Raw genomic sequence first — 26,519 nt, 5'->3', positions numbered from 1 at the left:
AGTAAAATATATTATTAAAATTAATGTCACCTTTTCTTTTGACTTTTTTATGTGGCTACTAGATAATTTAAAATTACATGTGTGGTTCACTTTCATAGCTTACGTTCTATTTCTCTTGGATAGCACTGGTCTAGACAGTATGAAAAAGTGGTGTTGCTTTCTTGGGAGATAGTTATAAAATGAACTGTTGATTTAGTCACACAAGTTGTAGCACATTGGAAAAATGCATTTATGTACCTGGTTTCTAACACGGGTGTAGACTTAAAACCTTTTCAGCCTTTTATCTATTTATATAATTATGATAAGTCAATTCATTTTTATATTAACTGCAGTTATGGAATTATTTAGAAATAATTGAGTCAGAAAACCAAATTGAGAAACAGACTTCTTCAAATTTACTATTCCCAGCAACTGCAACTTTTAGGCAGCCTATAGACCACCATACAATAATGGCTGGGAGTTAATACATCTCTGGAGAAATCATCTTAGTAGTAAGTTTTTTTTTTCTAGTGTGCCATCTAAAGTGGCTTTTAAAAATAGTTACTTTTTAAACTTAAAAAAAAATTAATGGGGTGCACCCAAGTGTATTAGAAGAAATAATGATGTGGCTATATGTTATTTATGTGCTTCTCCTCACCCCAGAGCATTTTGAGAAGCAAAAATTCCTCAAATGATTCCCTTCCATCCACAAACTGCTACAAAATATCTGCAATACTGACCTGTAGAAAATAATTTTCTAAATAGGAAAATAAATCTTGTTCTAGTTATGGACAACAGTTACAGGAAAGGGAACAGTCATCAGTATCTACTTCTTTATCACCAAGTCCACTTTCCTCCTGTCTTTTCACTTTTATTTTGAGTTGATTGTGTTAGGTTTTCTGCCTCCCAGCTCTTCAAAGAGGTATGATTAAGCCCCAAACCTAAAACATGCAAAAAAAAAACTAAAAGAAGATATATTTTCCGATGTTAAAAAATTATTCTTCTTATCTGTCTCACAAACTCAAACTGTCTTGTTTAAGGTAGTCAAGAGCTGTCCAAAGAAAAAAGAAAGATTAGAGGTCTGTTTTCCAATAATTACCATCAATTACTGCATTCTTTATAGTGAATTAGGACTAAGATTTTTTCTTTAGCCTATTTTTGTGAGTGGCCATGGACTAAATAATAAAGGCTTATGTAATTTAAACTTCTTATTCCTCCCAGTTTCAGAATAGAAAATGTTAGGGAAAAGGAAAGAATGCAATTCAGTGTTTTTTGTTGGCTATCTAATTTGAACGTTTTTTCTGGTGTCTGTGTGTGTATGTGTCGTATGAACAGTGGAACATGATCTGGATCAGATTGACTATATTGACAGCTGTACTGCGGAGGAAGAAGAGGAAGAAGTGAGACCACCCAAGGGCCTGGACTCAGACAGCCTCAGTTCACAGTTTATGGCATATATTGAACAACGGCGAATCTCTCATGAGGTAGTATACACACTTAAGCTTAAATTTGTTGCTATCCCCTAGTAAAAACAGTTTATGACAGTATAAATTTCTATCATATCAGTGATTTGTTGGTTTAGGCTTAATTATTTGTTTTATTATATTTAGTTCCAATTTTATTACTGAGTTTTTCAGATTTTTTTTAAAATCAGACAATACTCTCAAGTAAAGTTTAGGTTTATTTTTCAAATAAAAAGACAGATTTCAGAATTTTGAAGAAGGAATAAAAGAAGTCCTAAGAGTATCCTGTGCCTTGGAAGAAAATGCAGAGGAATATGATGCTTTTCATTGTTGTTCTTATTGTTTTTTTATTGTTATTAACTGGTAAATCATAGTTTGATCAGTAATTAAGAACTGAACCAAACTGCTGACTTTTGGAGCAACATACAGACTTAACCATAGAATTTTTATGATGAGCTTAATTATATTGGCGCTTTTATGTGAAGTCACACAGAATATAAATTGTTTGCCATTAAAATTCTTGGATGTCTCTTATAGTGGAGCATTGAGTTGCCTTAGAAAACAAGTGAGCATTCAGCCCACTGCAAAATCTCTGCCAATTCCCCAAGGGTCTCAAGTAGAAATAGCATTCTTCAGTGTATCTAGTCAGCATAATAAAATGGCTGCACTTCAGTGTGTGTGATGTTAATGTCTGGAGTTGGTCCCAGGCTTTGAGCAGGGATTATTTGAGAAACACATGGGGCCTTTTTGGAGAATGATGTATTTAGTCTTTTAGAAATAGCGAATAGTCACTTCAAGTGGGACATGTTATAGAGTGTTATTATCATTCTTTTAAAAAAAAAAAAACCCTTGGTCTTCCTGTCTGAAGGCTTTTGAACACAGTATTTTTTGTTGGTGTTCAAATGACATTCTTTTATTTAAAGTTGGATAAAGTTATATACAGTATTCCCCCCACCCCATATCCACAGGGTGTACGTTCTAAGACCCCTAGTGGATGGTTGCCTGAAACCACGGATGGTACTGAGCCCTGTATGTACTATGTTTTTTCTTATACATACACACCTATGATAAAGTTTAATTTATAAATTAGTCACAGTAAGAGATTAAGAATAATAACTAATAATAAAATAGAAAAATTATAACAATATACTGTAACAAAAATTATATGAATGTGGTTTCTCTCTCTCGAAATATTTCATTGTACAAATTTAATGCCTTTTCCATCTTAACTAAGCATTCATTTATCACATGCTGTGACTGTAACTTTTGCAGTTTGAGGTTCAACAGCAAAACTAGCATGAATGTCTTTTTCCTTCACAATTTCACAGAAGATTTCTTCTTACTATAGATCTTACCTCAGCATGCAATTTCTTTTCTTATTAATTCAAGAACTTTCACCTTTTCACTTAAAGGAAGCACTTTATGACTTATCTTTGGTATATTCAAATTGCCAACATCACTACTTTTGCACTTGGGGCCATTATTAAGTAAAATAGGCACTGCTGTACTGCGACAGTCAATCTGTTAACCAAGAGAGACTAACTGAGCCAGCTACTAACTGACTAACAGGCAGGATACTCTGGACAAAGAGACGATTTACAACCCAGGTGGGATGGAGCGGGACAGCTTGAGATTTCATCAGAACAGCGTGCAATTTAAAACTTATGAATTGTTTATTTCTGAAGTTATCCATTTAATATTTTTGGAACATGGTTGACTGTGGGTGACTGAAACCTCGAAAAGTGAAACCAGAAGATAAAGTGGACTACTGTAAATCAAAGTCCTGCAGCCTACAGATAGCAGTGTGTACCTGTGATTAATGAAACTACTTGTGGTTCAGGCTATAAGCACTTCTGCTAGAGCAGAGGGCAACTACTTTGCAATAAAGTTTAAGTTAACAATGCACATTATAATCTAAAAGGGAATCCTCTTTCTTGTGGTCTTTCTCTTTGACCATTTTATTGTTAATTAGGCTGTGTAGATGAGGTATTTCTACTAAAAATGAAAATGCATGTTATGCTACTGATGAAAAATTGTAGTATCATTTCTTTAATCCATTATATTGGCTAATTTGTAATACGTTTTTTGATTCCATCTACCTACTATATATAGTCGTTTTTATGATTCTGTCATAAGGCTCTTTATGACTTCTGTGTCATAAGGCTTTCTAAAGTTTGGCATCTATAAAAATAAAATAAAGCAGTATTATTTTAAATGGTTTAATAACCAGTGACGAAATACTTTTTTATATTCTTGGATACTACCTAAACATGGGTTGTTAAAAACAATTTGAAATTTTAAACACTCTGCTATTGTTTAATTTTATCATAATGCCTGTCACATACATAGTGATACTGTCATAAAATAAGGTATGACTTATATTTATAGACTGACATATTTATTTTTTAAATTAAACCAATGTTACATTCTTTTTGTCATGAAAATTTCATGTACCTCTTGCAATAATTTTAGGTAATTGCAGTATGGTAAAACCAGGGTGATAAGTCACTGATGTTAACATACTAGGAGAGATTTTTGTTTACTTAAAAAGTCATATTCACTGAAATTAGAGTAATTATTCTCTCATCAAGATTCTAGAATTGTATCTCATTTAATATGATTATGCCCAGACTTTACGGGAGTCAGCTTTAGCCCTTTGGAGTAACTCACCAAAGAAGATTTTCTAGTTATGTGTGATGTACCTATTTCTTGGAGATAGACTATAAATAGTTTTACATTTGATTTCTAGGTTTTTTTTTTTTTTTTGGATAAGTTTTTTTTTCCCCTTCCAGAATACCCATTTTGATGATTATTTTTGGTGTTGAAGTAAGATTATATTGTTTTTATAGATTCTCATTTGACAAAATATGTGGTGTGATATCCCATGAGCCTCTACCTTTGATTTATAATTTTATTTTTCAGTATATAGTCCATATAACTTAAGCCAGTTTAATTTTCTTTGGTAATATTTTTTGAAATGACCTTTACCCTTCAGTTTATAAATAAATTGCCACTATTTCTCTTTTAATTAATATCATATTTTACCATAAATAGAAGTTACTTTTTGCTTTATCTTGGTATTCCACCAGCATCCCCAGGACTATTTGTCTGACTAACATAAGTAACAATTTATGATGATGAAGAAGTAAAGAAATATTATCTCCCCAGTGAACTTCCTATTACTAGAAATATTCAAGAGAGGCTGAGCAAAAGTCACGGTAGGGTTGGTAGGAATTCCTGTTCTAGATGGAAGTTTGTACTAGATGACCTCTAAGATCCTTTTCAACTTTCACATCTTATCATCTAGTAAATATTACTGTATGGTCATTATAATTCATAAAATACGGTGTGAAGAAAATCTGCTTTTTTTAAAATAAATGTTTTTGGATTGTGAACAGTTTTGTGTTTACCAAAGCAGTAATATAGCCTATAATGCTTTTAAACATGAAAATTCACATTTGAAATTTCTGTTAAAATATTTTTAGTGTAATATACAGATCCCTAAATGCCAAGTTGAATGTGAACTGTGTAATTACACTTTTCTGGATACATGTGGATACATGTGTTAAATTGATCTGTTTTTCTTTTTTTGGCCTAGGGTTCACCAGTAAAGCCAGTACCCATGAGGGAATTTCAAAAAACAGAAGACATGAGAAGATATTCACATCAAAACAGGTTTGAAAAACCAATTCTACTTATTTCTTTCTGTCTTAAAACTCAATAATTAGGTAATGAAATGATTTTCATTTTGTGTAGATCTATGTATAATGAAGATGTTTAGATACTATGTGTTTTAAATATGATGTATTTAGAGCTAAGTGAAATGTACCTTTGTGCTTAGGTAATAGAAAAAGAAGTAAAATTGATTTATTCATTCTAAATTCAGATCACCTAAACCATTACCTGTATAATTATTTGATTAGAAGATACTTAATAGCAGTGAGATTTTATAGTGATATGTCTGGATTTATGCATAAAGAGGGCTAAATGAATTTCCAGAGTCCTGCAATTATATTAGTTAAACTTTTGATTAGAAACAGAGCCACAGACAGAGACAGCGATATATTCCTCATTCCTATCTAAATTGAAGTGATCTTTTATCTACAGTTAGTGCCTCACACAATATTTCTAAACTTAGCCTGGCCATTTAGAGTACTGCTGCTGCTTCTTTTTTTTTTTTTCAAGAGTACTGCTTCTTATTCTTGAATTCCAAAAAGTTTCTTGTCATAAACTGTATCACAATAGTTGAAAAATTCCCAGCCTTTGGTTTTTGCTTCCTTTCTATTTTTATGAAATCTTAAAGTGGTAGACTTGATATGCCTATTCTTAAACAACAGTAAATTTACTGTGTAGTGTTATACATCATTCTTTACTTACACTTGGCAGGATATTGAAGTTCTTTAGGAGACTGAGATATAGATGGATAAAGAAAATGTAGGAAGAGTAATGAAAGAAGTCTTATAACTTGGACTTTTTAGTCTTATTAGTTAGTTCATGGCGATTTAGTTACATTTCATATCTTTGAAATTTATCTCAAAAGAGCTTTTTAGTTACCACGTGTCCTTATATTGAAAGTGTGGTCATTTGAGATTCCAGTGTCATGCAAGAATTTCTTGTTACACTTCCCCATAGTAGGGGGACCTCAGCTTTATCTTTTGTCCTTCCTGCCTCCTGTATCCATCATAAGTAAAGCCCAAGATTCCCAGGATATGATACACCCACCCTCAAGGTGAAAGCCAGCTTTTTTTTTTTAACATCTTTATTGGAGTATAATTGCTTTACAATTTTGTGTTAGTTTCTGCTATATAACAAAGTGAATCAGTTATATATATACATATATCCCCATATCCCCTCTCTCTTGCATCTCCCTGCCATCCTCCCTATCCCACCCCTCTAGGTGGTCACAAAGCAGCAAGCTGATCTCCCTGTGCTATGCAGCTGCTTCCCACTAGCTATCTTACATTTGGTAGTGTATATATGTCAATGCTACTCTCTCACTTTGTCCCATCTTCCCCTTCCCGCCCCCCCACCCCCGTGTCCTCAAGTCCATTCTCTACGTCTGCGTCTTTATTCCTGTCCTGCCCCTAGGTTCATGAGAACCATATTTTTTTTAGATTCCGTATATATGTGTTAGCATACGGTATGTGTCTTTCTGACTTACTTCATTCTGTATGACAGACTCTAGGTCCATCCACCTCACTACAAATAACTCAATTTCGTTTCTTTTTATGGCTGAGTAATATTCCGTTGTATATATGTGCCACATCTTCTTTATCCATTCATCTGTCTTTGGGTGCTTAGGTTGCTTCCATGTCCTGGCTCTTGTAAATAGAGCTGCAATGAACATTGTGGTACATGACTCTTTTTGAATTATGGTTTTCTCAGGGTATATGCCCAGTAGTGGGATTGCTGGGTTGTATGGTAGTTCTATTTTTAGTTTTTTAAGGAAACTCCGTACTGTTCTCCATAGTGGCTGTATCAATTTACATTCCCACCAACAGTGCAAGAGGGTTCCCTTTTCTCTACACCCTCTCCAGCATTTATTGTTTGTAGTTTTTTTTTTTTTTTTTGGCTGCATTGGGTCTTCGTTGCTACACGCAGGCTTTCTCTAGTTGCGGCGAGTGTGGGCTACTCTTCGTTGCGGTGTGCGGGCTTCTCATGGCGATGGCTTCTCTTGTTGCAGAGCACAGGCTATAGGCGTGCGGGCTTCAGTAGTTGTGGCAGGCAGGCTCAGTAGTTGTGGCTCACGGACTGTAGAGCACAGGCTCAGTAGTTGTGATGCACGGGCTTAGTTGCTCCGCGGCATGTGGGATCTTCCTGGACCAGGGCTCGAACCCATATCCCCTGCATTGGCAGGCGGATTCTTAACCACTGCGCCACCAGGGAAGCCCCTGTAGTTTTTTTTGATGATGGCCATTCTGACTGGTGTGAGGTGATACCTCATTTTGGTTTTGCTTTGCATTTCTCTAATGATTAGTGATGTTGAGCATCCTTTCATGTGTTTGTTGGCAACCTGTATATCTTCTTTGGAGAAATGCCTATTTAGGTCTGCCGCATATTTTTGGACTGGGTTTTTTGTTTTTGTGAAATTGAGCTGCATGACCTGCTTGTATATTTTGGAGATTAATCTTTTGTCAGTTGCTTCATTTGCAAATACTGTCTCCCATTCTGAGGGTTGTCTTTTCGTCTTGTTTGTAGTTTCCTTTGCTTTGCAAAAGGTTTTAAGTTTCATTAGGTCCCATTTGTTTATTTTTGTTTTTACTTCCATTACTCTAGGAGGTGGGTCAAAAAGGATCTTGCTGTGATTTATGTCATAGAGTGTTCTGCCTATGTTTTCCTCTAAGAGTTTTATAGTGTCTGGCCTTACATTTAAGTCTTTAATCCATTTTGAGTTTATTTTTGTGTATGGTGTTAGGGAGTGTTCTAATTTCATTCTTTTACATGTAGCTGTCCAGTTTTCCCAGCACCACTTATTGAAGAGACTGTCTTTTCTCCATTGTATGTTCTTACCTCCTTTATCAAAGATGAGGTGACCATATGTGCGTGGGTTTACCTCTGTGCTTTCTATCTTCTTCCACTGATCTATATTTCTGTTTTTGTGCCAGTACCATGCTGTCTTGCTTACTATAGCTTTGTAGTATAGTCTGAAGTCAGGGAGCCTGATTCCTCCAGCTCTGTTTTTTCTTTCTTAAGATTGCTTTGGCTATTCGGGGTCTTTTGTGTTTCCATACAAATTGTAAAATTTTCTGTTCTAGTTCTATAAAAAATGCCATTGGTAATTTGATAGGGATTGCATTGAATCTGTAGATTGCCTTGGGTAGTATCATCATTTTCACAATATTGATTCTTCCAATCCAAGAACATGGTATATCTCTCCATCTGTTTGTATTGTCTTTGATTTCTTTCATCAGTGTCTTATAGTTTTCTGCATACAGGTCTTTTGTCTCCTTAGGTAGGTTTATTCCTAGGTATTTTATTCTTTTTGTGGCAGTGGTAAATGAGAGTGTTTCCTTAGTTTCTCTTTCAGATTTTTCATTGTTAGTGTATAGGAATGCAAGAGATTTCTGTGCATTAATTTTGTATCCTGCTACTTTACCAAATTCATTGATTAGCTCTAGTAGTTTTCTGGTAGCATCTTTAGGATTCTCTATGTATTGCATCATGTCATCTGCAAAAGTGACAGTTTTACTTCTTCTTTTCCGATTTGGATTACTTTTACTTTTATTTCTTTTTCTTCTCTGATTGCCGTGGCTAAAACTTCCCAAGCTATGTTGAATAATAGTTGTGAGAGTGGGCACCCTTGTCTTGTTCCTGATCTTAGAGGAAATGGTTTGTTTTTCACCATTGAGAATGATGTTGACTGTGGGTTAGTCATATATGGCCTTTATTATGTTGAGGTAGTTTCCCTCTGTGCCCACCTTCTGGAGAGTTTTTATCATAAATGGGTGTTGAATTTTGTCAAAAGCTTTTTCTGCATCTGTTGAGTTTATCATATGGTTTTTATCCGTCAATTTGTTAATGTGGTGTACCACATTAATTGATTTGCGTATACTGAAGAATCCTTGCGTTCCTGGGATAAACCCCACTTGATCATGGTGCATGATCCTTTTAATGTGCTGTTGGATTCTGTTTGCTAGTATTTTGTTGAGGATTTTTGCATCTATATTCATCAGTGATATTGGGCTGTAATTTTCTTTTTTTGTATTATCTTTGTCTGGTTTTGGTATCAGGGTGATGGTGGCCTCGTAGAATGAGTTTGGGAGTGTTCTTCCCTCTGCTATATTTTGGAAGAGTTTGAGAAGGATGGGTGTTAGCTCTTCTCTAAATGTTTGATAGAATTCACCTGTGAAGCCATCTCATCCTGGCCTTTTGTTTGTTGGAAGATTTTTAATTACAGTTTCAATTTCATTACTTGTGATTGGTCTGTTCATATTTTCTATTTCTTCCTGGTTCAGTCTTGGAAGGTTGTACTTTTCTAAGAATTTGTCCGTTTCTTCCAGGTTGTCCATTTTTTATTGGCATATAGTTTGTAGTCGTCTCTCATGATCCTTAGTATTTCTGCAGTGTTGTTACTTCTTTTTCATTTCTGATTCTGTTGATTTGAGTCTTCTCCCTTTTTTTCTTGATGAGTCTGGCTAATGGTTTATCCATTTTGTTTATCCTTTCAAAGAACCAGCTTTTAGTTTTATTGATCTTTGCTATTGTTTCCTTCATTTCTTTTTCATTTATTTCTGATCTGATCTTTATGATTTCTTTCCTTCCACTAACTTTGGGTTTTTTTCGTTCTTCTTTCTCTAATTGCTTTAGGTGTAAGGTTAGTTTGTTTATTTGAGATTTTTCTTGTTTCTTGAGGTAGGATTGTATTGCTGTAAACTTCCCTCTTAGAACTGCTTTTGCTGCATCCCATAGGTTTTGGGTCGTCGTGCTTTCATTGTCATTTGTTTCTAGGTATTTTTTGATTTCCTCTTTGATTTCTTCAGCGATCTCTTGGTTATTTAGTAGCATATTGTTTAGCCTCCACGTGTTTGTGTTTTTTACAGTTTTTTCCTGTAATTGCTATCTAGTCTCATAGCATTGTGGTCGGAAGAGATACTTGATACGATTTCAGTTTTCTTAAATTTACTGACTGAAAGCCAGCTTTTTGCTCAGTTGCCTTATATATTAGTTTTCTAGTGCTTATGTAACAAATTACCACAAATTTGGTAGCTTAAAACATACCTATTTATTATATTAGAGTTGTGAGATATAGAAGTCTGGGCAGGCTTCTCTTGTTTCTCTGCTTACAGCCTCAAAAGGCCAAAGTCAAGGTGTTGGATGGCCTGGATTCTTATCTGGAGAACCCTGGAGGAGAATCCACTTCCTGGCTCATATAGGTTGCTGGCAGAATTCAGTTCCATGCAGTTATTGACTGAGGTCTCCATTACCTTGTTGGCTATTAGCTGGGAGTCATTTTAGCTTCTAGAGTCCACCTACATTTCTTGGTTCTTGGCTCCCTCCATCTCAAGACAGCAGTGACAGGCTAAATCCTTCTCACATTTTGAATCTCTGATTTCCCTTTCTGCCACATCTCACAAACTCTCTTGCCTCCTCTTCTGCTTTTAAGGACTTGTATGATTATATTAGGCCCACCTGGATAAGGTCAACCAATTAGTAACCTTAATTTCATCTGCAAAGTCCTTTCTGATGTGTAACATATTTATTAGAGTAACACACCAGAGTGGAGATCATGGGGGCCAAAAGTCTGCCTACCAAACCTTAATCCATAGTTCCTGTTTTTACTTCTTTTTAGAATCTGTGGATTCTTTATTTTTATGGCACTTTAGCAACGCATTTTAAAAGATTACTTTATTGAACAGTTTTTTTGTTTCCATTGGAAGAGTCATTCAGAGTATCTAATCTGCCACAGTGCTAGAAACTGAATCAATGATTACTTTTAATTGGGTGTCTCAAAGCATTAGACCTTAATACAGTCTTTGGATAAGAACTCCATACTTTATCCCAATAATCAGTTAAGCTCTAAGATCAATACATAACTTCATTTGTTTTAGTTAGATATGTGCTAAATATCTTCTTTGTGCTAAGTACTTTTTTAGGTATTGGGAAATAGCTGTGAACTTTGAAAGTTCCTGTCCTCCTAGAGTTTACATTCAAATGGAATCATGAATTAGAACCTAGAAAAACAAAATCACCTCCGAATGACTGGCAGCTCTCAGGCTCACAAGACTTGTCTGTAACCTGAGTAATATGTTAACCAAAAAAGTTGATCAGTCCTCCAGTTACAAAGACTGAGAGGAATTGAGTCAGTTTACATATTGCTACTTGCTCATTAGTCATTGCTGAAAAGTTGCTTACCTGTTTTTTTCTCCTAATTCTCCTCCCCTCCCATCACCCACCATGTACATTTCTTCCTACCTACCCCTCCCACACACAAACACAGACACTACTTGCCTGGGGGATAGTAAAGGTAGGGGGATACATTAAAAGTATTATGATAAATTGGTAAGTGTTTTATAGTTATTTGCTAAGATGGATTAAATAAATTTGAAGTTAAAACTAACAAAATTATCATTCATTTTATATATCAAAAAAAATTTTTAAGAGCTCACTTATAATTTGATTGGCATTTTAGTTCAGGAGAGATGCTAATGTCAGGCTAGGTCCTGGGAAGTTCATTAATTTCTATTAGAAGCAGTATAGAATTACAGAACAGTTGAGTAATACCTGGAAATTTTTAGTTTCATGTTAGGTAGACAAAACTAGAAAAGCTACTCATATTAAATGTGGTTTTATGAACAAAGACAAGCAGAAGGGCAGTTCAGAGTCTGCCAGTTTACTCTGCTCAAATAAGTTCAAGATTTAAAAAGGCATATAGTTACCTGTGTTTTTGTTTCAGTATCCCATACTTTTTGAGGGGAAGATGCCACTGCCATTCATTTAAACAATATTTCTTGAGCACTGCAGCCGTCTGGCTGTGTTCTAGGTCCCTGATGTCATAAAGCTAATCTTTTAATGGATGTAGACAAGTATATGTAACAAGTATTTGTCAGGAACTGCTAAGTGCTATAAAGAAAAATAAAGCAGGGTGAAAGAGTAGAGTCAGAGCTGGGGAAGCGTGAGAGCAATTTTATGAGGTAATAATATTTTGATAGAAACCTAAAAAATAGAGGGATCAAGCACTCTGGCTATCTAGGGGAGGAACAGTCTAGGCAGAGGCCCTGACAGAGGAACATGCTTGGTATGTTCAAGGAACACTAAAGAGTGTTATCAAGGCAGAACAGGTTTGAACTGTGAGATGAGAATTAAGTTGTGGTTATGTTCTACTTGAGGTGCCTGCTAGACATTCAAGTGGAGTTATCAAGTAAGCAGGTAGATACATAAGTTTGGAGTAAAGGGGAGAGAATTAGGGCTTAAACAACCAGCAAAAGAGGCTTAAGCAGGAAAGGTCATAGGGATAGGAGAGGGTGGTATCCCAGAGGCTAAGTGAAGAGAGCATCTCAAGACATGTGGAGAGAGATAAGCAGTGTCACACATATTGCTGGTAGGTTCAGTAAGGTGAGGGCTGAGAAATAACTATTGGATTTGGACATGTAAAGCCTCAGACTTGAAGAGAGCAGTTTTCAGTGAAGTTATGAGGACAGATCCAGATTGGTGTGGGTTCAAAATAAAATGGGATGAAATGAAGTAGAAACAATGGATTTAACCAGCTTTTTAAAGAGGTTTTGGTATAAAAAGAGAGTAAAGAAATGGGAGTAGAAAGAAGGTGTATATTAAAAGGTTTTGCTTGAAAAGCATTATTAAAACATAGTGTTCAAATCAGGGCACATAAACCCACTTGGGATGGGTTTACATGGTCCTTTCTGGGTTTTTTGGTGTCATTTATCTACAGATGGCCAATAAAAGCTATAGGAAATGTTAACAGTGAAATTAGTAGTTTGGGACAAATTTACAGTTAATGCCAGTTATTCTTCTCCCAGACTAGTATATAGCACTGGAGTCACTCATCTCTCATTATTGGTTATATCCCAGTTAAAAGTCTTACCCTACCAACCCACTCTCCTCCTCTTATCTTGTCAGACTTGTGACTCAGGATGCACTGATTAGGAGTGCTAGGATAAAGGTTGACAAGGATTAGTAGAAAGTTAAGGAAGTTTTTCCCTAGCTTTAACGTTATTTTAAACCTTGTGTAGGAAGTTATTAAGTAATTTATTTGGTAGTTATTTATTCTGTTCCTTTTAAAAATTATAAACATAATTTATTCTGTCAAAAGTTTTTTTAATGGCTAGAAATTTTTTTTAAAAAAGAATTTTATGAAAACTTCAAAGATTTGGAACCAATATAAGAAAAAAAATGTGGCATGAAAGAGTATAGTAGAATAGCTTAAGTTTTTGGTTTCTTACATATTATATTTTTAAAATTCAGAGATTACAACAGGGAATATATATCAAAGTATAAGAGTTAGCACTGATAAAACAGAAGCAAGTTTTACTGGTTTTTTTTAAGCATCAAATCAGGTTTCATGTTTTTCTAAAAGATAAAAATCAACAAAATCTTTACTTTCATTGTTAAAATTGCTTCTTCAATTAAAATGGGAGTAGGAGTGCTTTAAACGTACAGTTACAGGTTCTGTAGTATTCCAGATTTCTGCTGATAAAATGGCTTTGTGTATAAACCATCTCCATTTACATGTATCTTGTTTCAGTCATGGTAGTAAAGAAGATTGTAGTTCTGTGTGCTGTAAAGAAACGATATTGTTTGAGAAGTGATCTCAAATAACCGTATTGTCAGCACTGGCTGACATAGACAGTTGTTAGCTATCTGTAGCTTCATCAGTGATATCATCAAGTGAAATGTGAGTTGGAGACATCAGGTGTTCCTGTAGCTTAATTTAGTGACTTGGGCTCAAGTTTACAAAATGCAATTGGTCTTTCAGTGCTGACCAGACAGTTTGCCTGCTGATTAATAGAAAGCTGCATTAACAATAAAATTCTACTTGTCTTTTATCTATCTGTCTGTCTTATCAAAGAGTTTTTTCTTTCCTTTTTTTCTTTTTTGGGTCAGGATTCCAGCTGAGCCATCTTCTCTCTTATCACTATCACCGAGTCATAATCAGGTAAAAACATTTTTTTCAGTTTTAGTTTGTGGGTTTTTTTTTAATTAAGATGGTTTTCTTCTTTTGTAATACTTAAATTACAGTTAATTGCCAAATATCTATAAATTTCATTACCTGTCTCTTCAATCTACAGTTAATATAATATGTGCACCTTATGCTGGTAACAGTGTTTTTAGACACCAGACAGAAAATAAGTCTTTATAATACATGTAAGAACACAGTGCAAAGATGGGAAAAGATTAGCAATAAACACATCTGAAGAAATGCTAGGTGACTGCAAAGTAAAAGTTGCTTGGGTCAGCAGTAGTTTCCCAAATTGATAAAGAATATTGGTAAGTTGATCTTTATCGCTACTTACATATGCAAAATGATACTTTTCTTCTAGTTTTCACATGCAGACTTGGAACTTCATCGGAGAAGAGAACAATTAATAGAACGTACTCGGAGAGAGGCACAACTTGCTGCCCTACAGTATGAGGAGGAGAAAATAAGGACCAAGCAGATTCAAAGAGATGCTGTCCTGGACTTTGTCAAGGTGAGTCCTTTGGATTCATTGAATGATATTCCTAAAGTTTCTTAGAAGTAAGTGCTTATTTGTTTTTCTGAGGATGTCAGGTTTTATTGTCTTAATAAAAAAAAAAAAGAGTTGATATCTTAATTACAAGAATTCTCAAGTAAATAGTATAACTGTCTCCTGCTTGTGATTAGATTAATTGTCCTCATATGTAGATAGGCTTGAGGACAATCAGAAGTGATTTATCTTGCTTTTAGGACAGTGATAGTCTCTACTCTTAACTACCTGTCTATCGTTAGACACATCACTTTACTGTCCAGCTGCCATTTCCTAAATCTCTAGTGCATCAAAAAAGTGAAAATGCTATATGTAAACTGTAAAGTGCCATGCAAATATAAACTATTGTTGTCTGAACCTATCACTGACTTCCTTACCTCTAAGGAATACCAAAAATTTACAAGGCTCACGGGCTTAATACTTTAGTCATCTTTGATTCTTTACTTTCTGTTTTCTCCACATCTACTCAATTAACAACCCCTGTTAATACTTCTTTTTTTAATCAGCCTCTATAGTTGCCTCTAAACCTGGTTCGATTTTTTGCCTATGTTACTTAAGTCTTTTTGTTCTGAAATCACCTTGGAATTTTTTCTTTATAGTTAAATAATTATTTATATTTTTGCTTGTTTAATATCTGTCTCTCCCAGGAATTACCTGGTGGTCCAATGGTTAGGACTCCACGTTCTCACTGCGAAGGGCCTGGGTTTGATCCCTGGTCGGGGAACTAAAGTCCCACAAGCCACGTGGTGTGGCCAAAAACACACACACACACACACACACACACACACACGCACTCACGCACACACACATATATATATATAACATATCTGTCTCTCCCATTTATCCATAAACTCCATGAAGACAGGGACCATGTCTGTCATGTTTATTCACTGCTATATCCCTAGATTTAAGCAGGTCTTAGCCCCTAGTAAAGCTCAATAAATATTTTTTTTTTTTTTTTTTTTTAAACATCTTTATTGAAGTATAATTGCTTTACAATGGTGTGCTAGCTTCTGCTTTACAACAAAGTGAATCAGTTACACATATACATATGTTGCCATATCTCTTCCCTCTTGCATCTCCCTCCCTCCCACCCTCCCTATCCCACCCCTCTAGGTGGTCACAAAGCACCGAGCTGATCTCCCTGTGCTATGCGGCTGCTTCCCACTAGTTATCTATTTTACATTTGGTAGTGTATATATGTCCATGACACTCTCTCACCCTGTCACATCTCACCCCTCCCCCTCCCCATATCCTCAAGTCCATTCTCTAGTAGGTCTGTGTCTTTATTCCCATCTTGCCACTAGGTTCTTCATGACCTCTTTTTTTTTTTTTTCCCTTAGATTCCATATATATGTGTTAGCATACTGTATTTGTTTTTCTCTTTCTGACTTACTTCACTCTGTATGACAGACTCTAACTCCATCCACCTCATTACAAACACCTCCATTTCATTTCTTTTTATGGCTGAGTAATATTCCATTGTATATATGTGCCACATCTTCTAATAAATATTTTTTAAAAGAATGATTGAACAAATGAATCACTCATCCTCTAAATGCTTTCTCTCTTGTTTCGTAACTCTAGCCAAAGTACATCTTCTTTAAGTACCATACACATGATAAATTCTCTTATATTTTTTCAAATGTATCAAGCCTGTGATGATGATCTCTGATGCTCAGAGAGGATAACAATTTTCCTAAGGTTAAATACTCAGCTAATAAGTGGCAGAGCAAAGATTCTAATCAAGACAGGCTGAACAGAAAATGGAAATAAAGCTGATGGAAAATAAACAGTTTCTTTTAAAAAAAAAAGTCTAGATGGTAACTAGACTTATCATGGTGATCACTTTGTAATATATAGAAATATCAAATCACTGTCTTTTGCACCAGGAGCTAACATAGTGTTGTAGGTCAGTTATACTTCAAAAACAAACAAACGGACAAGCTAATAGAAAAAGAGGTCAGAATTGTGGTTACCAGAGACAGGGCATGGGGGAGGGAGAATTGGCTGAAGGTGGCCAAAAGGTACAGACTTCCAGTTATAAGATAAATAAGAATTAGGGATGCAATGTACAAAATATATGTTAAATGTGAAAGTTGTTAAGAGAGTAAATCCTAAGAGTTCTCATCATTTCATCATTTTTTTTCTTTTTCTTTTGTTATCTTTATGAGATGGTGGATGTTCACTAAACTTATTGTGGTAATCATTTCATCATGTATGTAAGTCAGATCATTATGCTAGTACACCTTAAACTTATACAGTGCTGTATGTCAATTACATCTCAATAAAACTGGAAAGAAAAAAAAAAAAAGGACAGGCTGGCTCCAAACTCTGGTCTATGACCAGAATGCTATACTGACTCTCAGTAAATGATAATGGCTAACACATACTATGTCCTAAGTGTTGTTCTATGCATTTTACATAAATTAACTCATTTAGCTTGCCTTCTGTAGAAGTCATATAACTAGTAAGAGATAATTATATTGTAGATAGCCTTGATTAAATGTCAAATTAGAGTTTGATCTTGAACAATTAGGCAGAAAAGAACAATTTTAGTTCTTAAGCAGGAGAAAAACAAGACAGGGAAGGTACTTCTGAAAAACTAATCTACTCATGTTAGAAAATGTTAGAAAGAGATGAGGAAAGAAGGAAAATGAAATAGAGAGTAATTGCAATAATTAGATTAGGGTACAAAATGAAGGCATAAGACTAGATGATTTCTAAGTTTCCTAAGGAAAGGCAGTGTTGTCCTGTGGTAAGGGCTTAGAATCGGAAATATCTGAATTTGAATCCAGCTTTGCTACTTGGTATGTGCTTGACTTTTGGAAAGTTACTGAGCCATTCTGTGCCTTTATTTTCCTCATATGTTTAATGTTTAACTATTAACTATTTCAGAATTATTATGGCTGCACCTAGTACTTTTACTAGTATGGTGTATGCTGCACCCCCTACTACCACAAAGGGTTTTATAAATTAACTATAAGAGAGATTTCAAGAGAAGCATCATTATGTCTTATACATAGATGTGTAGTGAATGTTGAATAAATCACTGAAAATGAGTGGAAAAAAAAGGTTCCAAAGCAAGGGTTTGAGGCTAAAAGAATGGTTTTAATGGGAGTTAGCTTTGTGGAAAGAATGTCGGATTTGGGGTCAGAAGGCATAGGTGCAGATCTCAATTATGCTACTTACTAACTTTGTAACCTTGCACATATCATATAACCTCTCTATCCTCAATTTTCTCATCTTTAAAAGAATATGATTATGATGTTTGTTTATCTCACAGAATAAGAAGAATCACTTGAGATACTGTGTATAAGAACACATTGTAAAACACTCACTGTACAGATACTGTGATATTATTAATTGACATAATAACAGAAATTAGCAAATTGTGGGGAAATACCCAGTTAGTATGGGAAATTGAGGGGTTTTTTTGGTTATGTTGAACAGGAGACGACAGTGGGGTTTCTAAGTAGAGAGTTTCCACAGGCATTTGAAAATGCAAGCCTGAAATTTGGCTGATAGGAGAGAGCTAAAGCTGTTAGCATTAGAGTGATATTTGAAGCCATTAAAGAAAGAGAGGAGGATTTCATTGAGAGAATTTAGTGAGAGATTACTGCTCTGTGAATGTGTTTATATCCATGTACATATAAAAAACATAGTTTTAAAAAATTTCTCTTTATAGATGCTTATAGACACAGGAAAATACTGTTAGTCAGCTTATTGCTTTTCCTCATTTAAATTGTAAGCTATTTAAGGGAAAGGGCAGCGTCTTTTAACCAGTAAATCTAGAAAAATATCATACACGAGAGATACAGAGATTAATGTGAGTGATCATTTTAGTAAATAGCATTTTTCATTCCCAGTGTTCTAGATTCTGACCAGCTTCCCTTTTTTGGGGGGTGTGGGGTTATATAGCAAAAAGCGTCACAAAGTCCACAAAAACAACAGCCCCCCTTAGACGGTGAGGTAAGTTTATATCATCACCTTTCTTTGGAACTTTTTATTATTGCAATGAAAATGAAATGTTTTGCATGTGATTATCATATGTTTTCAGTGATCAAAATATTGCCATTTTCTTTTTTCCCCCTCACAAAATTCTCCTTACTAGGGAGAAAAAGACACAGGCCAGGAAGTTTATCAGAATCTATAGATCGGGGTTTTTTAAATCTATACACGTCCGTCTGGAGATTATTTCCCTCCTCCCATCCCAGCAGAGTTATCATCTCCCTCATCCATTTTCAGAACTACTGTGTAATGAGAGATGGTCCTGAGAGCTGTATCTGGCACATGTGAATGGTGTCGGTATTAAACAAAAAACTCTACATAGTATTTCAGCTTCAGTGCTCATTTCCTAAGTGTGTATATTATTGATTATACTTTGTACACATTAGCTTTATAATATTAAGTAGTACATTTTCATTACAAAGTAACATGTAAGATTGTTTATTAACCTTTTAAAAATCTATGCAGCTAGATTCTGTATTATAATGTTGTCCTAGCAAAAAGAAAAAAATAAACTAGATTGTAAATTTTATTGTTTTAACGTGTGTGCACGTTTAGTGACATTTACATTTTGAAATAAAATTTATGATTCATTATTTTTTAAAACATCTGTGCACCTATTTTGACTTGTTAAAGTGAAGCTTATTACTAAATGAATATTTTTTTGTACTTGGCTTTTTCATTAGCTATTTTCCTTTATCTTTGCCTTCTTATTTTTTCAATTTATGATCATTCCTTAAAAAATGCATAAAGGCATTATTTCACGTGAGTGTTGACTTTGCTTTTTGTAAAATAAGTTATTTGAAAACCTAACACATGGGGCTTTACAAGCATCAATCTTCAGCACAGTGTTTTCAAAGCGCAAGTGTTTCTGGAATGGTAAAATGTATTGTTTGAAATGTTTTAAATTATCCATTATAAAGTTTTTTTTAATCTTATTGGACATATAATAACTATTTTTGGTCATTTATTTGAGAGCTTATGCATTGGTATAGTACCTGAAAGATTCACTCAAGCACTTTCAGTTGTCTTTTCTTCACGTGGTAATAACTCTGTACAAACCTTTGACAAAGTTTGATAAGTTAATACACTCTTCCTTTTTTACCCAACAGTTCCTTCTTACTGGTCATTCTGGAGTAATTCATTATCTGAAAACTAAAGCTCCTCGGGAAAATAACATGTATAGTTTTAAGATTTCCAATTGTACCCTTGTTTTGTCTGAGAAAGGTAATGAAGAGATGCCTAGACTAGAAATCATGACTCTTGGGTTTATTGTTTTGAATTTGTCACTAGCTCACTAAATGACCACAAATTCTTTATGTTACTGCTACATCTTCAGCTTTCTCTTCTCAGAACAGAGAATAATTCCTATTCCCCTCCTTGCTTTAGAAAGTTTTTATGCAATAAGATCATATTTGAAGTTGTTTAAGTTCTTTAGAAGAAAACCGTTACCCAGAAACAACTTATTAGCTATTTTAATGCATGAATTCTGAATGATTGTGAATGTGGTCCTGTATGTCAGCATCTTCACAAGTATGTGTTAATATGTCTCTTTGCTTGTGTATTTGTGAAACTCGTCATGTGTGTGCATAGCTTGTTTTTGACATTGCTTCATTTTTCTCCACCTCTCCAGTGTCCCTTCCCATCCAGAAGGTCTCAGCACACTGATGATAGTGCCTTGTTAGTGGTAAGAACCTTGCACAAAATGGAGTTTTACATTGCTGTGTCGAGATTTGGGGAATAGCTATTGTACTTTTCATTCTGAATTGATCTAAATACCATAAAACATGATGAGCATCATTACTAAATGCTTTACAAATAGCTAGAACTGTCTCCCTACATTACTTTTCATGATTTACCCAGTGTTCCAAGTGTTCTGCGGATATGATTCAAATATCTTTGTTAGTGTTTCCAAAAGTAAAACATTTACATTGAGAACCGTATTGGCTTTGTATGTGTGTTTGGAGGAGAGGGAATAATATATTCGTTTTTTAAATGTTGTTTCTAATTCCAGGTGAACTTTATTAATCACTGTTTTGTCTTATAAGTCACCTGTATGGTGAATGGTTCCCTTACTTCATGATGCTAATTATACAAATGTATATTTGGCATCCTATTTTATTATCTATTTTAACTTACTGAAAATCCCAAACTTTTAGATCTCAAGATTATCCCTCCATACCCATTTTATATTTTAAACTCAGGGAAACATTAACTTGGAATGCTGTCTACTGATCATTTTTAACATTGGTTTACTGGTTTTTTTAATTTTGTATTTGATTTTATTGGATACATGCAAATTTAGAAGATACCTTAAAACACACTGGTTTACTTTTATTGCCTGTTTCATCAGCTGAAAATGAGTATAACTTCAGAGCTTTATTGAGAGTCTTACTTTTATCAGCTTTGCAAGAGAATTCTAACCATGTACATAATTACTTTTCCTATCATGTTTTATGTTATTTTTTTCACCATAGTATTGAAAACTAGCAGTTCAAAAGCCTATTGTCTGTAGCAATTCCTGTCTTAGGAGCTAGTAACTGCCGCCATTGTGCATACTACTGCATGAACTACATACTTGAGCATGAGATTTCTGTTACATAAACTTTCATTGTCAGAATTTCTGTGTTCTGTAATCATCATTTCCTTTAAGATGGCTAAAGCACATTTTAACTGACAGTCTTATAAAGAAGTAAGCCTCTGGAGTTTTAGTCAAAGCTAATTGGCATGAGACGCAAATAACAATTTAATGTAGAAAAATATTGAGAGCCTATGATGATCCAGACACTTTACCAGAATTATCTCATTCACTCCTCACAGCAGCCTTAAGAGTTAAACTTATCACCATTTTACAAATGATTACTGAGGCACAGAATGTTTTGTCCAGAATGTGACTTCTCCAAGGTCACAGCTAGTAAGTACAAGGCTGGGTTCAAATCTAGATCCGGGTGACTTGAGAACCTGCGTGAACACTGTGCTATATTGCCTCCCATACTATAATTGAAAACACTTTGAAACACTTTAGGAAACTGAAGATGAGATTTAATAACACATATAGTAAGTGCTGAATGCCCAGGTGTTTTTGTCAAGGAAAAAGTGGAATTTGGAAAAACAATAAAATCCCCTTAGCGTGAAATTTGAAATTTCAGCCATTTTCAAAATACATACACTTTTATTTTACTTAACAGTATTCATGTCTGGCCTAAATTAGACGGCCTTTACAAACAAGAACCATGTCTCACATATTTTTGCATGCCAAATAGTGCCCAACATGAATTACAAAAAGAGTCATTTTTTAAATCATACCTCTGATCTTCTCAAAACTACTTTTCAGTGGCTTCATATAGTAGAATAAAGTCCATATACTTTTTTTTTAGATTTATTTATTATTTATTTTATTTATTTTTTTGGCTGCGTCGGGTCTTAGTTGCAGCACGTGGGCTTCTCTGTAGTTGTGGCGTGAGCGTTTTCTCTAGTTGTGGCGCGCAGACTCCAGGGCGCGTGGGCTCTGTAGCTGTGGCGCACGGGTTCCAGAGCGTGTGGGCTCTGTGGTTTGCAGCACACAGGCTCTCTCATTGAGGCACGCGAGCTCAGTAGCTGTGGCGTGCAGGTTTAGTTGCCCCGCGGCATGTGGTATCTTAGTTCCCCGACCAGGGATTGAACTGGTGTCCCCTGCATTGGAAGGCAGATTCTTTACCACTGGACCACCAGGGAAGTCCCAAAATCCATATACTTCTTTTTTTTTTTTTTTTTTTTTCCATATACTTCTTAACACAGCCTACAAACCCTTTAGAGTAGGTTCCAAACTTCTTAACATGGCCTATAAGCTCCTGTGTACTCTGGGTACTATGTATCTCTCATCTCTGGGGTCATGCTATATCAGCATTTTTTCAGCTCTGAAAATATGGCAAGCCCTTTCCCACCTCAGGATCTTTGCAAATGATGCTCCCTCTGCATGGAATGCCTCTCATTCCCTGCATATACCCCTTGGTTAATTCCTACTGATCTATCTGGTATCAGCTTAAATGTCACACCCTTAAAATGGCTTTTCTGCAACACGCCTACCCCCAAATTAAATTTGTCTCCACTGTTATTTTTTTTTCTTCATAGTACTTTTAGATGGGTGTTTATTGTTTTGTATCTCCCCCTCTCCCCCACCCCCTATAGACTACTAGACTGTAAGCTTCATGGGCACAGGGATATTCTCTGTTGCATTTACCTATGTATACTCAATCCCTATCATAATTCCTGGGATATATTAGTTGCTTAATAAATAATTCCTGAGTGAACATGTATTCTGTACATCTAATAATTGCTCATTAGGGGAGTTCCCTGGTGGTCTAGTGGTTAGGATTCGGCGTTTTCACTGCAGTGGCCCCAGTTCAATCCCTGGTCGGGGAGCTAAGATCCCACAAGCTGCGTGGTGCCGCCAAAATAAAAAAATAAAAAGTAAAATCACAATCAGAAAAAAAAATCTCAAAAAAAATTGTTTCAAGATGAGAAGTTCTGATGATATAGCAAGTAAATGTTGGATTTGATTTAAAGACCTTGAAATATGGGATTTGAAATAACTGTTAGTAATGTTTAATATCAGTTACACTAACATTCTCTTAGGATTGCCCTTCAGGCTTCTGTTGCTTTCATATATGTCCCATATGTATCTATATCCCATCTCTAGATACTAGAAAGGATCTAGGTTCATTTCACTTCCTCTTCCTTCCATCCTTTTTTCCTTCTTTGCCAGCATAGTGGCTTTTAGCCTTTTTATATTTGAGATTGACAGTAATTCAAGTCCATTTGATCATAAGGAGGCCCAGAAAATCTAAACAGGTGAAGGCATATACAATGTAAGACTGCTGTCACAGCCTTGTTCTTTGGTACATTTCTTTCCTCACTTTCTTCTGCCTTAAGATAATGTTGCAGTGTGTGTTACATGCTTTTTTTTGCACACACGAAAAAGACATTGCTATCTATCAACTCATTAAAAATATAGTTGTGTTTATTATATTGACCATCCTACTCACCTTTTCCTAAACACCACGTGTGTTCTTGTTCATTTATCCCATGATTCAGATATTTGTGATTGTAGTTTACATTTTTAAAAATTATTTAACTTATAAAGGCTTTAATATCTTTAAGCCTTTGGCATTTTTAATAGATACAATCTTACCCAAGCGCCCTTTGTGAAAGTTCTGTCTTCTCTGATTTTCACTCCCCACCAAATGAAAAAATTGTCATGTTTTGAGCAGCTTTCATCTGTAATCAAAATTCTGTACAATAGATTCTAACACTTACTGTCTCTAATTATATCTCTCATATATCTAACTAGTTTTATGTAGGCTGGTGAAAGGATAAAGGATTCAAAGAAAAGGAAAATTGTACTTAACTTCTCAGAGGTCATTTGGACTTTTACAGAAGCAGAAATGAAATGCTGGTTCATCCTTAAGGTGTGATGCAAAATCCTCATGTCCTGGCTTCTCACATCAGAGCCATTAAACTGAATTATAATAAATCTAATTTGGATTAATATTGAAAAGATGTTGCTCTTATTCATGCCAATTCTGATCAGTTAAAATGAGCTCTTTGACTGGATTTGTTTCCCCTGTCATAGAAACAGCACAGGACTCATTTGTTTCTAAGGCTATTTTGCTAAAAAAAATTTGAAGTACTCAGTTTTATTTCTATATAAAATCATGTTTAATAAATCTTGCCTTTCATTTCTTGATTAATGTGGTATGAGGTATTGAAATAATTTGAATTAAACAGGTGGAAAACTGTGTTTAATAAATTATAGGGTTTTTTCCCCCCAACTGTTCTCTTTCTGCCCTATCAATATCTTAGTAAACCATTTGAAAGTTTGTCAGTGACCTTTCCTTTTCTCTGCCTGCCTGCCTGTCTGACATTTTGCTAACATAAATGCTGCCTTCTGTTTCTTCTCTTTCTCTTTTGCAATTTAGTCGCTGTCAGGTGTGAATCAAGTGGGCTGTGCTGCTACCCTGCCTCATTCTTCTGCCTTCAGGCCTCTTAAGGTATATCTTGTTATTGTAATTTATCAGGAACTTTGAGGAGGAGATTTGCAGGGGAGGTCTTAAATTTCCCAATGGATTGGTCTAACAACAGTCTGAAATCTAGAATTGTATGAAATATAACTAAGCTTATGAAACTAAGTTTAACATTAATATCAGTTGAACTTTTTTGGAAGTTTTATTGTGCCAGAAACATAGAGCCTTTGTTAATTCTTTATATTGAGATTTTTGTTTGAAATGTCCTTCTAATTTTCTTATCAAAGGGTTGGGGTTTTTTTGTCATGAGTTACTATGTTACTTTGGTTAATATATGATATTGAGTTAACTCTGTTGTCTAATGTGCATGCAAAACAATTTGAGTATCAGTCCCCCAAAGTGTCACTGCTAAAACCCTGTTACAGTAGAGGTCAGCAAGCTATGGTCCCTAGGCCACCTGTTTCTGTAAATAGTTTTAGTGACATACAGCCACTCCCATTTGTCTATGGCTGCTTTTGCACTTAAAAGCAGAGTAGGAATAGTTACAATGGAGATATGGCCTGTAAGTCTAAATTAAAAACCTGTGGTATTTTATTTTTTAAAGGCCTCTAGGGATGGTAATTCCATACTTATTATCATATGATACCTAAGAAATGATTCATAATCCTGACTGTCAACAAGGTCCTCTCCTTGTCTAACTTATATCTGTGCTCCTGTGGTTTACACCTATTTCTTCTTGTCTTTCCAGAGTGGAGATTTTCTAGTTACTTAGCAGTCCTTATGTGGAGAATCTTTATATTTGAAAACTATTATGATGCCACCCTTGTCTTCTCCGTAAATAAGCTTTGGCCCTTTTATGTGCCTTTCCTAGCCTGTTTGTCCTTATGAACTTTCACAAGTTCTCTGCCCTCCATTTTGACTCCACAGTTGCCAACTAGAAATATATCCCTCATTAGAGCCCACGTGGTACTGAGCATGAAACAAGGGTTATTCACGTCTTATGCTGAGCATTAGGTTGGCTTTTTCCATTTTGGTATTCATTTTGCTCAGTATCCATTGTAATTCTCAGATGTTTTAGTTATATTCCTAAATGATAATTAATTTCTAAACTTTGTATCTTTTGTTTTCCTAAATACTTAATTTTGCTTTTCGAACATTTAAAATTTTCTAATTTTCCGGAATACTTTCAAATTCTTGCGTCATGTCCTTCTAAATGCTGACCCCAACTTTATAACATCTGTAAACCTGATAAACCTTCTCTCTGGTTATTATTGAAGCTACACATACCTGGATGACTCCTGAAAAAACTTTATAATTCTCTTCTATATTAACCTTTTGCTAGCCTTCTCAGCTAGATTCCTTATTTGAACTACAAAGAAAATTATTTGAGGGACTGTTTTCAAAATTTTTTCAAGGAAGGTGTATAACTAGTACCATTCTAGGTATATAGGAGAAAAGTTAATTCGTTACACTCAGTGGATACCTTAGGGCATTGGGGCTTATCCTCCCCTAGAATTATAGTTGAGTAAGGCCAAATCTGAATGTGCCAGAAGTTGTGTAATGTCTAACATTCTTCCTGTCGGACCTGCTGCACTGTCAAATGATTAGTTTAAAAATATTTATTCTTTATTTTTTGGTATCTCAGTTACTTTGCAGCAGGTATATACTATATTTAGGCACGATTTTATTTCTTTTGTTGCTTAACTAGGCACTAAAAGTTGACTTTGTATCAGTTTCCATTTTTTGCTCTCCAGTTCTCCAAAAGTTCTCAGATATACTAGTCAATGGCCTCAGCGTGATTTGAATTGTTTCAGTATCCTATAATGTAAGCAGTTAGATTTATAGTTTCAATAAAAATATATTTTTTAAATCACCATTTTGTAAGT

The 26,519-nt window shown here is 35.0% G+C and overlaps 1 protein-coding gene across 8 annotated transcripts in view; it reads left to right on the top strand.

The window, feature by feature from the left end:
* LRCH3 (leucine rich repeats and calponin homology domain containing 3) overlaps positions 1–26,519 on the top strand; it is a 109,656-nt gene that overhangs the window by 62,562 nt on the left and 20,575 nt on the right. For 3 of the 8 annotated variants that reach the window (XM_061194288.1, XM_061194284.1, XM_061194290.1), the window contains 7 exons: positions 1,315–1,463; positions 5,041–5,117; positions 14,001–14,052; positions 14,438–14,587; positions 18,545–18,595; positions 20,265–20,318; positions 24,589–24,660. In XM_061194288.1, coding sequence (XP_061050271.1) covers positions 1,315–1,463; positions 5,041–5,117; positions 14,001–14,052; positions 14,438–14,587; positions 18,545–18,595; positions 20,265–20,318; positions 24,589–24,660 — 605 coding nt within the window. The remainder of the gene's footprint in view (positions 1–1,314; positions 1,464–5,040; positions 5,118–14,000; positions 14,053–14,437; positions 14,588–18,544; positions 18,596–20,264; positions 20,319–24,588; positions 24,661–26,519) is intronic. The other 5 variants (XM_061194292.1, XM_061194289.1, XM_061194285.1 and 2 more) reach the window with 4 other exon arrangements.

This window comes from Eubalaena glacialis, chromosome 6 (genome assembly GCF_028564815.1).
Source record: "Eubalaena glacialis isolate mEubGla1 chromosome 6, mEubGla1.1.hap2.+ XY, whole genome shotgun sequence".
Classification (NCBI taxonomy): domain Eukaryota; kingdom Metazoa; phylum Chordata; class Mammalia; order Artiodactyla; family Balaenidae; genus Eubalaena; species Eubalaena glacialis.
Note: the sequence above shows the minus strand (reverse complement) of the source record. Positions and strands in the feature narration are given on the sequence as shown.